Raw genomic sequence first — 12,214 nt, forward strand, 5'->3', positions numbered from 1 at the left:
TACAGTTTCAGCAACATTAGTGATACTCTGACTAACAGCAGAGAGTAATTACAGAACTACAGTAAATATAATTACACTCTACTTCTCTATTCTTTTACTTGTTTCAGTCATTTGAATGTAGCCATGCTGGAGCACCATCTTAAAGGGTTTTTTTTAGTCAAAGAAATTGACCCTAGTGCTTACTCTATCGGTCTCTTTTGCTGAACTGCTAAGTTATGGGTTCGTTAACACACCAACATCGGTTGTCAAGTGATGGTGAGGCAACAAACACGGATACAAAGACAAAACACACACACACACAAATATACACATGTACATTCACACACTAGCATACATGGAGGTTATGGTTTTGGTTCTCGCAACGAGGAGGGAATCAGGCTGCTGGAGTTCTGTGATGCAAATGATCTTATGGTTTGCAACACTAACTTCAGGAAACCTAACAGTCACCTACCAATCTAGTAGACACACTAACCAAATTGACTACATCCCTTGCCAGAAAAAGGGAAAGGTGGCTTCTTATAAATACCAAACTCTTCCCAGGCAAAGAATGTACCCCACAACATAAACTAGTAGTTAGCGACTTCAGGATCAGGGCTAAAGGGATGTCCAGAAGACGACCAGCATGGAGGAGAAGGGTCTGGAAGCTTAAAGATCCTGTGAATGGACAGAGATTTAGAGACATATTACTCGAAGCTTTTGATGAAATAGAGTGGGATATAGCATCACCTAATGTGGAAGACAACTGGAGGTTTCTATGAGACAACCTGCTAAGGGCCACTGACCAGATCTGTGGATGGTGCAAAGTTCCCTCTCGACCTAAGATAATGTGGTGGTGGCACAATGTTGTTGACGGGGCCATTACAGAAAAGAAACAGGCTTGGAAGAACGGTGGTAGCAGGGAATTGTATCAGACTGCCAGAAGGGAAGCTAGGAGACAGGTTTATTTAGCCAGAGGGGAAGCAGATAAGAAAATATTTGCCAATGATCTGTGCCATGAGGACAAAAGACGTGTTGCATGACAGTGTGTGAGAGAGAATCGTGATGTCATAAGAGACAAATGTGTCTGCATGGATGATGGTTCACTTGCATTAAACGAAGCTGCAAAGAGAGAGATTTGGAGATGCCACTATGAAAGGTTGCTAAATAAAGAGAATGAATGAGAGAAAGAGTGTCTGTCAAATGCTGACCCAACAGAGGGACCAACTATCTGAATTTGACAGTACCTTGGTAGATAATGTAATTAAGGGTATGAAAACAGGGAAAGCCCTCGGCCCATCAGGAATCATGACAGAGATGCTCAAAATATCTGGTGGTGTCGGCTATAGCCTAGTCACCCATTTAGTTAATCAGGTGATATATGAAGGAGTCATACCCAATGACTGGTGTAGCAGTACCATAGTCAACTGCTACAAAGGTAAAGGTGACGCTTTAGATACAAATAATTACAGAGGTATCAAGCTGTTAGATCAGGTAATGAAAGTCACAGAGAGGGTCATAGCCCAACTAATTAGGGAGAGAGTCAATCTAGATGAGATGCAGTTTGGGTTCGAGGGAAATGCTATATTTCTGGTAAGACAGCTGCAGGAGAAATACCTAGCCAAAGATAAACCTACATGGCAGTGAAACATAGGCCATGACTGCTGAGGACATGCGTAAGCTTGCAAGGAATGAAGCCAGTATGCTCTGCTGGATGTGTAATGTCAATGTGCATATATGACAGTGCAAGCGCCCTGAGAGAAAAAAGATGTGGTTTGCAAGAGAGACGACTGCACTGGTATGGTCATGTGTTGTGAATGAATGAGGACAGCTGTGTGAAAAAGTGTCACACCGTAGCAGTTGAGGGAACCTGTGGAAGAGGTAGACCCAGGGAGCCCTGGGATGAGGTGGTGAAACACGACCTTCAAACATTGGGCCTCACTGAGGCAATGGCTTGTGACAGAGACTTTGGAAATATGCTGTGCTTGAGAAGACCCGACAAGCCAAGTGAGACTATGGCCTATGCCGGTGGTGTATAACCAGCCCACTTATGAGTACCCTTCATTCACTGGACAATAAACTTTGCTTGCGAAGACCTGTTGAGGCTAGTGAAATCAAAATTGCTGACATGGCCAATGACAGTACTGCCTGATCGGCACTCGTGCCAGTGGCATGTAAAATGCACCATTTGAGCATGATCGTTGCCAGTGGCACGTGAAAAACAACATTTGAGCATGGTTGTTGCCAGTGCCGCCAGACTGGCCCTCATGCTAGTGGTACATAAAACCACCCAGTATACTCTCGGAGTGGTTAGTGTTAGGAAGGGCATCCAGCTGTAGAAACTTTGCCAGATCAGATTGGAGCCTGGTGCAGCTTTCTGGCTCGCCAGTCTTCAGTCAAACCATCCAACCCATGCCAGCCTGGAACGCGGACATTAAACGATGATAATGATGATATATATGACGAGCTTCTTTCAGTTTCCATGTACCAAACCCACTCACAAGGCTTTGGTCAGCTCAAGGCTATAGTAGAAGATACTTGCCCAAGGTTCCACACAGTGGGACTGAACCCAGAACCATGTGGCTGGAAAGCAAGCTTCTTACCACATAGCCATGCCTGAGTACTTTTTTTAGAAACAACAACCTGTGCATTACATCTACCATTATTACTACAACTGTAGCCATTAGCTCCACAACAACCACTATCAACAGCATCAAAAGCAAGATTACTTTACCAATTCTTTTTCTCGTTTATAAACTCAGTCATACACAAATGCCTATACCTGTATCCCTACCTAAACATCCATCGATGTATCTTAATATCATCTATTTAGCATTGTACAGGGTGTCCACAAAGTCTGGGTACATGCAGATTAACACATACTTTAAGAAATTATTATTTCTTATATTTAATTGTTTATGTCATGATCTTGTTTACTCCATGTACCCAGACTTTGTGGACACCCTGTATATCTTTCTTTTATGTCTCATACAAATCAACCTAAGTCCTATATGCGAAGTAGGTCAACCTAAAAGAATTTTGTCCCTGATGGTCATTTTTTTTCCTGAAAATCCGATGCTGTTATTGGGATGTGTCTAACATGCCATCAGAAATGGTGTGTGCGGGCTGGGTGGGGCGTGTATGCTGAATAAGCTAAACAATACTCCCTCACCTTTGCTCTTTTCTTTTTTCTGATGAAAGACTAGCATCCAAAACGTTAAAGACCCTTTCCCTTTCCTTTCAAGTGTTACACTAATAGCTCATTTGTCATGAATTGTCCCTCTGGTCTTTTCCTCATTTTTGTTCATTCACTCCACCCCCCTCCCACACACACCATTTTTGATGGCATATTTGACACATCTCAATGTCAGTACTGCACTTTCAGGAAAAAAATGACCACCAGAGACAAAATTAAATTACAGGTGGCCTTCTTCACATATAGAACCTTGGTTGATTTGTATGAGACGTTATTTGGTGAGGTTGTGAAAAAGTGCATCTTATACGCCATCAAATATATATATATATAAGTTCAAAAAAAGACAAAAACCAATAACAAAAAAACAACAAAGTGAGGACGTGATACGGATAGTGTTATTAGACGCTCGGGAAAGGAAAGAGAGAGAGTATGACGTTTCGGGTGGAGCCCTTCGTCGGAAAGACAGAAAGTTCAAAGAATGGAAAAACGGAGGAAGAAAAAATCGGCACCGATGCCCACGAGGTTACATTGTGGAAGGACCGGAAGAGGAGGTGGTGGAGGAAAAGTTCTTTCTAAGACAGGAGAGTGAAAAAGGGAGGTGAATATGTGTGCGTGCGCGAGGGTCTGCAAGTCTGTGTGTGTAATAACAGAACGTGTGTGTGCGTATGTATGTGTGTGTGTGTGTGTGCATGGTTTGGTGGTTTATCTGTTAGTGTGTATGTGTGTGACGTAGTGGAAGGAATTAGTAGCAGGAATAGTTAGGGGGTGCTTATGGTCAGTGGAAAGTCAGCAGGCAGTTTTTGAGTATGTGTGTGTGCGTGTGTGTGTTTGTGTGGGGTTGTAGGTGTTGGGTACGTGTGCGTGCGTGTGTATGTATTTTGTACGTGCGCATGTGTGTATGTTTTTGTGCGTGCGTGTGTGTTTGTGTGTATGTGTATGTTGTGTATATGTGCGTTGCTGTGTACGTGTGTGTGCGTGCGTTTGCTTCTGTATGTGCGTGTGTTGTTTATGCCCATGTGTGTGTGATTGTATGCGTGTCTGTGTGAGTGTGTTGTGTTGGTGAGAGGTGTGTGTGTGTGTGTGTGTTGGTGAGAGGTGTGTGTGTGTGTGTATGTGGGTGTGTGTGTATGTGTATGGATGTGCGTGTGTGTGTGTGGGATTGTGATGTGTGTGTAGTATGCGTGTTTGTGTGAGTGTGTGTTGTGTATGTGAGAGGTGTGTGTGCATGTGTGTACGTGTATGTATGTGTATGTGTGTGTTTATGTATGTGAGAGGTGCGTGTGTGTGTGTGTGCGTACGTATGTGTGAGAGCGTAAGGATGTGTGCCAGGTATGTGTGTTATTTTGTGTGTGCACTCCTGTGTGTGTGTGTGTGCATATGTATGTATGTGTATGTAGGCGTGCGCGTATATATGGGTGTGTGTGTGTCTGTGTGTAAGTAGGTGTGTGTCTCTACCACTGTGCGTGTGTGTGTGTGTGTGTGTATATGTGCGTTCATCTATGTGTGTGAGGGCGCGCGTGTATGTTTGTCATGTGTGTGGGAGGTGTATGTGTTAGGTGTATGGGAGGTAAGTGAGGTATATGTGAATGGGGGTATGTATGGGTTGTCAGGTGTGTGGGAGATATATAATTGTTCATAGAAAAGCATGTAATCGTTACCAATATAGCTCGAAATGGTGTCTTTTATGTGCCACCCGCACAAGAGCCAGTCCAGGGGCACTGGCAACGATCTCGCTCAAAAACCCTACAAGGCCAGTCAGGCGGTACTGGCAACGGTCACGCTCAGGATGGTACATCTTATGTGCCACCCACACAAGAGCCAGTCCAGGGGCACTGGCAACGATCTCACTTGGCTTGCCGGGTCTTCTCACGCACAGCACATTTCCAAAGGTCTCGGTCAGTAGTCATCGCCTCGGTGAGGCCCAATGTTCGAAGGTCTTGCCTCACCACCTCAGCCCAGGTCTTCCTGGGCCTACCTCTTCCACGAGTTCCCTCAACTGTTAGGGAGTGGCACTTTTTCACGCAGCTATCCTCATTCATTCTCACCACATGTCCAAACCAGCACAATCGTCTCTCTTGCACACCACTACTGACGCTTCTTATGTTCAGCTTTTCTCTCAAGATACTTACACTCTGACGGGTATGCACATTTACATTACACATCCAGCGGAGCATACAGGCTTCATTCCTTGCGAGCTTACGCATGTCCTCAGCAGTCACAGCCCATGTTTCACTGCCATGTAGCATGGCTGTTCGTACACATGCGTCATACAGTCTGCCTTTTACCCTGAGTGAGAGTCCCTTTGTCGCCAGCAGAGGTAAGAGCTCTCTAAACTTGGCCCAGGCTATTCTTATTCTAGTAGTTACACTTTCAGCACACCCACCCCCACTACTAACTTGGTCACCCAGATAGCGGAAGCTATCAACTACCTCTAGTTTTTCTCCCTGGAATGAGATAGAAGTTGTTTCCTGTTTGTTTACAGTGTTTATTGCACCTGAACATCTGCCACATACAAAAACTAACTTTGTAGTTAATCTGCCTTTGATATTGCTGCACCTCTTATGTGTCCATAGCTTGCACCGGGTACATCTTATAGAGTTACTACCTACTCCTTTACTGCATACTGGAGTAGGTAGTAACTCTATACTATATATATATATATATATATATATATATATATACATACATAGGTATAAGTTAGGATTGTTTAAACATTCAAGTGGTAGGCTAGAAGTGTTTAAGCAACTAAGGGATAATTAACTCCAAAGGCGCTCCTGGAGATTACCTGTGTGGGTACCATTTTTGTTAGGAGGTATCCAGAGGCAGGTAAGTTATCGTGTAAGCCATAGTTTATAAGTATATACTTATATATATATATATTGCTAGCCACTACACATTCTTTTTTTCTCTCCTTATTTCTTTCTGTGTTCCTTTCTGTGGAAGAGCATAAGCCCAAAACATTAAAGACTTTTTCACTTCCCGAGCATTATACTAATACATCTGTTTGTTGTCTACACCACCTGTCTTCGTCTTTTGTTTTTTTTTTTGTGAATTCTCTCTCTATATATATATATAATCATCATTTAGATGGTTTGATTGGAACTGGTAAGCCAGAGAGCTGCACCAGGTTCCAGTCTGGGTTGGTATGGTTTCTATGGCTGGATGCCCTTCCTAATGCCAACCACTCCAAGAGTGTAATGGGTGCTTTTATGTACCACTAGCACGGGTGCCAGTCATGTGACACTGACATCAGCCATGACTACAATTTCACTTGGTTTCATGAGTCTTCTCAAGCATAGCATATCACCAAAGGTCACTTGCCATTGCCTCCGTGAGACCCATCATTGGAAGATCATGCTTCATCACCTCATCCCACATCTACCTTTTCCACAGTTAGAGATCAGCAACAGTCCCAACTCTGAGGGAATATATGGGGAGGGGGAACTGCAAGTATATATATATATATATATATATATATAGTTTTAGGGAAAATAACCAATTTTCAAGAACTCATCGATGAAAATTCATTATCACATATAGAAAAATTAATAATTAAAAGCACAATAAATGAGTATAATATAAAGTAAAGTAAATATCATAAGATAAATATAATAAAAAGATTACACGTGTTTCATAACCAATTTTCAAATAGAAAAGAAATTTAAATCGATTAAAATCGATTAAAATATTTTGATATTATGATATTTTTAAAATAATTTTTCTATCTTTATATAATAAGTATTTCATATTATTTCATTTGGTACTTATTGTTGGTTGAGATATATATCTAATTATTGTTCTACTTACGATCTGATGAGTAGCTATATTTTTGAATAGAACTTATTTTCGATAATTTCAATTGATTTTAATCGATTTAAATTTCTTTTCTATTTGAAAATTGGTTATGAAACACGTGTAATCTTTTTATTATATTTATCTTATGATATTTACTTTACTTTATATTATACTCATTTATTGTGCTTTTAATTATTAATTTTTCTATATGTGATAGTGGATTTTCATCGATGAGTTCTTGAAAATTGGTTATTTTCCCTAAAACTATATATTTTATATATACTTTATCTATAAGGCTCAATTTAATTTTAATTTTTTATAAATTGATTTTAATTGAGTTTTTTACCTGTAATTTTGGATTTTGTCCCTAATTAATATTATTATATATATATATATATATATATATATATATATATATATATACTTAGTATAATTTGAATAGAAATCTTGTAACATGTATTTAAGGGCTCCTTTACTGTTATTTGCCTACCACATGTTATTCTATACTAAGACATTTTCCAGGGCTGGATACACATATTGGACTCCTTTTTTCATAAGGTTAATACAAGAATAATATGATATATTCTGATCTACTATTAAAGCCTGATACAAACCCTTCCTCATGTTATATTATTCTTAATATATATATATATATATATATATATATATATATATATATATATTGGACATTGTACATATAAATGTTAGATATAAAACATCCTAGCTTTTGTTATTGGAGGCACATGATCACAGCAGTGTTCAAGAATTAATAACCTGTTAGAATATAATAAGTTGATATAACAATTGACACAAAATAGTACAGATAAAATGCACACCTGCATACGTGTGTATGTGTGTGTATGAATATATATTTATGCATGAGTATGTGTGTATTTATATATATTCACACACACCCACACATGTGGTATGTTGATGAAAACAGGGAAAATAGAACTCAAAATATGAGTATATGTACATTTTTATTAATATTTAGCAGAAGAAACAGAGTGACTCAATGCATGCACGCGTGCGTGCACATGCACACACACACATTGCACATGGAGTTTGAAAAATAAAGAGACTGACAATTAATGATAAACATTGATACACAAACAGGTAGATAGATAGATAGATAGATAAATAAATAGATAAGTATAGATAGATAGATAAATAGATACGTATAGATAGATAGATAAATAGATAAGTATAGATAGATAAATAGATAAGTATAGATAGATAGGTAGATAGATAGATAGATAGATAAGTATAGATAGATAGATAAATAGATAAGTATAGATAGATAGATAAGGAAAGGATAGATTGAATCATTGATATATACATACAATGAGTTTGATTCACTGAAAGATTAATAGTTCGATTAAATGACAGAGAGATAGACTTAGCAGGAGAAAAATAATGAGAAAGAAAAGAGAAGGACAATAAAACCAGACGGAAGACAAGATTTAGATTTAAAAGGAACAAAAATGGAAAATAATAACTGGATGGAAAAGGGTAAGGTGGTGTGTGGAAATATGTGAGAGAAACTGAAAGGTACAGAAAGAAAGAAGAAGAAACGAAAAGACAATGATAGATAGATAGACAGACTGATGCAGATAGATATAGACAGATAGCTAGATTGTTAGATGCAGATAGATATAGATGGATGGATGGATGGATGGATGGATAAGCCAATAGAGGGATGTAAAAAGCTAGCCAAATAGATGGGTAAACCAATAGAGAGAGAGAGAGAGAGAGAGAGAGAGAGAGAGAGAGAGAGAGAGACGGTTAGATCAATAGATAGATAGATAAATCAACAGATAATTAGATTTGATGGATGGATAGGTAGATGGATAGATCAATAGATAGATAGGTGGATAGATAGATAGATAGACAGACATAGATAGAGATATAAATAGACAGACATAGATAGATAGATATAGATAGATAGATAGATAGATATAAGTAGAGATTTTGTGAGTGAAAAGGGAAACAAAACATGAATAAAAAGAGAATAATGAAGTATAAAAAAGACAAGATAGACAAATAGGAGAAATGAAGAGAACATGTGAGTTGCTTATAGAAATGGTGGTGGGCAAGTTTGGAAGAGAAAATAAGGATATTGGAGTGGTTGTTTATCTCCAAGAATGGCTGGTTTGTTTGGCGTTTAAATGACTGACATTTATTCTACTGTGTTAAAATACTCATTCTCTTTCATTATAATCATCAGTTTGGCATGGACATTTTATGTTCTGAATGACTTCATATATTATTGTGTGCCAACCTCTCTGTTGTTTAAAAGAGGAAGTTTAAACATGGTTCATTGAATCTCTTCTCTCCATGACTAATCTGGTTCAGAAAAGTGAACTTTTCTCTCTTTCTCTCCCTCTCCTATCTTCTTTTATCATTCTTTTCTCTTTATCTCTTTCAATCCTCTCTTGTGATCTTCCTATCTAAAATTTAACCTCTTCCTCTCTCTCCTTGCTCTCTTCTTAATCTTTTTAGTTTCTTTTATTTACCAATGTCCCTCTTCTCTCTCTCTCACTTCGTTTTTCAATCAACTCTTCTGCTCTCTCTGTCTCTCTCTCTTCTTTTTCCCCCTATTTCTTTCATTGTCTCTATCTATTCATCCTGTTTATTTCTTGCTCCCTTCTTCCATGTTTTGATCCTTTCTTACATTTTCTCCTTATTTTATATCATTATACCAATTTCATCAGTTCTTTCTTCTTATTGGCATTATTTCTAGCTCTAGATCAATGTAGCCTTTCTTTACAACCAACAATTTGTTTGTCTGTCTATACACCATACATACATATGTATGTACGTACGTACATACATACATACATCTGTTTGTCTATGTTTGTCTATATAGCTGGTTTGCCTATCGGTCTAATTTATTCTATCTAATCTAATCTAATCAGGCTGTTTATTTATCTTGTCTTCTTCCCATCTATCTATCTATCTATCTATCTATATATCTATCTATAAATAGTCAGTCCATCTATGTATTTCTGTCTGTCTATTAATCTATCTATCTAATTTGTGAGTAATTTATCTATCTAGTCAGTCTATCTATCTGCTTATTTGTCTATTTCTCTGTGTGTCTGTCTATTTATTTATCTATCTATCTATCTATCTGTTTGTCTATGTAATTTATCTATCTGTCTATCTAATTTATCTATCAATATATAGCTACTTTCTCTGTTTATTTAATTTAATCTATCTATCTATCTATCTATTTATCTAATCCATCCATCCGTCCCCACCTCCATATCAATCAGTTCATCCATCCATTAATTAATTAATGCAGAAAGAAAGGCTCATTTCAACAAACCCTTAACTATGATCTGAAATAACGATGCTCAGGTTTGGCGAGTGAAATCAATTGGGTCATTGCATCACAAACACATAACTTCACAAATGTGATGCACCATTGGAGCAGAAAGATTTTGAATCGGATTTGTTAGAATATGAATTAATTGAGGGTTAAAATGAATGTTCTTCTGCTCAGTTGCCCATCATATGAAGATGTTTATCAATGTGGAAGTGACTTACACAGCTTGTAAATAAATATGCTCTACCGTATAACCCAAACCATCAAGGTGCCCTTTAGTTGTCAGTTACTCAGCTGGCTAAAAATAGTAACCAAATCTCCCTAAACTGATATTCTCTTTTACTTGTTTCAGTCATTTGACTGCGGCCATGCTGGGGCACCGCCTTTAGTCGAGCAAATCGACCCCAGGACTTATTCTTTGTAAGCCTAGTACTTATTCTATCGATCTCTTTTGCCGAACCGCTAAGTTACGGGGGCGTAAACACACCAGCATCGGTTGTCGGGACAAATACAGACACACAAACATATACATACATACATACATATATATATATATATATATATATATATATATATATATATATATATGCATACATATATACAACGGGCTTCTTTCAGTTTCCGTCTACCAAATCCACTCACAAGGCTTTGGTCGGCCCGAGGTTATAGTAGAAGACACTCGCCCAAGGTGCCGTGTAGTGGGACTGAACCCGGAACCACATGGTTCGTAAGCAAGTTACTTACCACACAACCACTCCTACGCCCACAATAACTTTTTTATTTAACTTTTATCAAATTTCTTTATGTTAATAAGACATGATGAAATGGATACTAATTTTCAAAAGAAAAAGTTTTATCATCTTCAAAACAAATAAAACAAATTTCTCATTTGTATAACTCCCCCCGCCCCATAACTACTCTGTCACTTATTCCAACTTTAAGTGATTCTTTCTATCTCTTTCATTGTGTGTATAGCATTCCTTTACTCATTGCTTGTCACAAAGCCTAGTATGTGCATCCATCCTATGCCTCTTATGTTAACTCTCCCTGTATTTCTCTATTATTTCTGGAGAAATCAACCAACCAACCAATCAACAAACATTTATATCAGCTATCATTAATACAGAGATAAGCCGTATGCTACAAACTTTGTAGCAAATATTATAGCCAATTTACTTACACTTAGTATCTAAGTGGTACTTTAATATTGACCTAGAATGATGGAAAGCAAAGTTTACCTTGTAAGGATTTGAACTGAGAATGTATAAAATATAATTAAATGTCATGTAGGACACAACCCAACGCAGTAGATATTTTGCTTCCTCCACCCTTTGCTTTGTTTATCATTCTCCATGGTGGAGGCGCAATGGCCCAGTGGTTATGGCAGTGGACTCGCGGTCATAGGATCGCGGTTTCGATTCCCAGACCGGGCGTTGTGAGTGTTTATTGAACGAAAACGCCTAAAGCTCCACAAGGCTCCGGCAGGGGATGGTGGTGAACCCTGCTGTACTCTTTCACCGCAACTTTCTCTCACTCTTTCTTCCTGTTTCTGTTTCTGTTGTGCCTGTAATTCAAAAGGATCAGCCTTGTCACACTGTGTCACGCTGAATGTCCTCGAGAACTACGTTAAGGGTACACATGTCTGTGGAGTGCTCAGCCACTTGCATGTTAATTTCATGAGCAGGCTGTTCCGTTGATTGGATCAACTGGAACCCTCGATGTCATAAGCGACGGAATGCCAACAACAACATATTTTCCATGAAATTTGGTTTAAAATTTTGAAATTTGTAATGAAAATTTACTTTGTGAATCAATTTTAATTCCTTTTTCTTTAATATTCCAGAAGCAGCATCATGAAACTACGACAGGCCAAACGCAAAAGACGGCGAACTCAAGAATATACCAGCACTAATGAC

At 38.3% G+C, this 12,214-nt stretch overlaps 1 protein-coding gene across 3 annotated transcripts in view; it reads left to right on the top strand.

The window, feature by feature from the left end:
- LOC106879154 (uncharacterized) overlaps nucleotides 1-12,214 on the top strand; it is a 220,828-nt gene that overhangs the window by 206,267 nt on the left and 2,347 nt on the right. For all 3 annotated transcript variants that reach the window (XM_089352476.1, XM_089352477.1, XM_089352478.1), the window contains exon 7: nucleotides 12,142-12,214. This exon is cut by the window's right edge and continues 2,347 nt beyond it. In XM_089352476.1, the coding sequence (XP_089208602.1) occupies nucleotides 12,142-12,214 (73 nt within the window). The remainder of the gene's footprint in view (nucleotides 1-12,141) is intronic.

Source organism: Octopus bimaculoides, chromosome 5 (assembly GCF_046866305.1).
Source record: "Octopus bimaculoides isolate indiv1 chromosome 5, ASM4686630v1, whole genome shotgun sequence".
Classification (NCBI taxonomy): domain Eukaryota; kingdom Metazoa; phylum Mollusca; class Cephalopoda; order Octopoda; family Octopodidae; genus Octopus; species Octopus bimaculoides.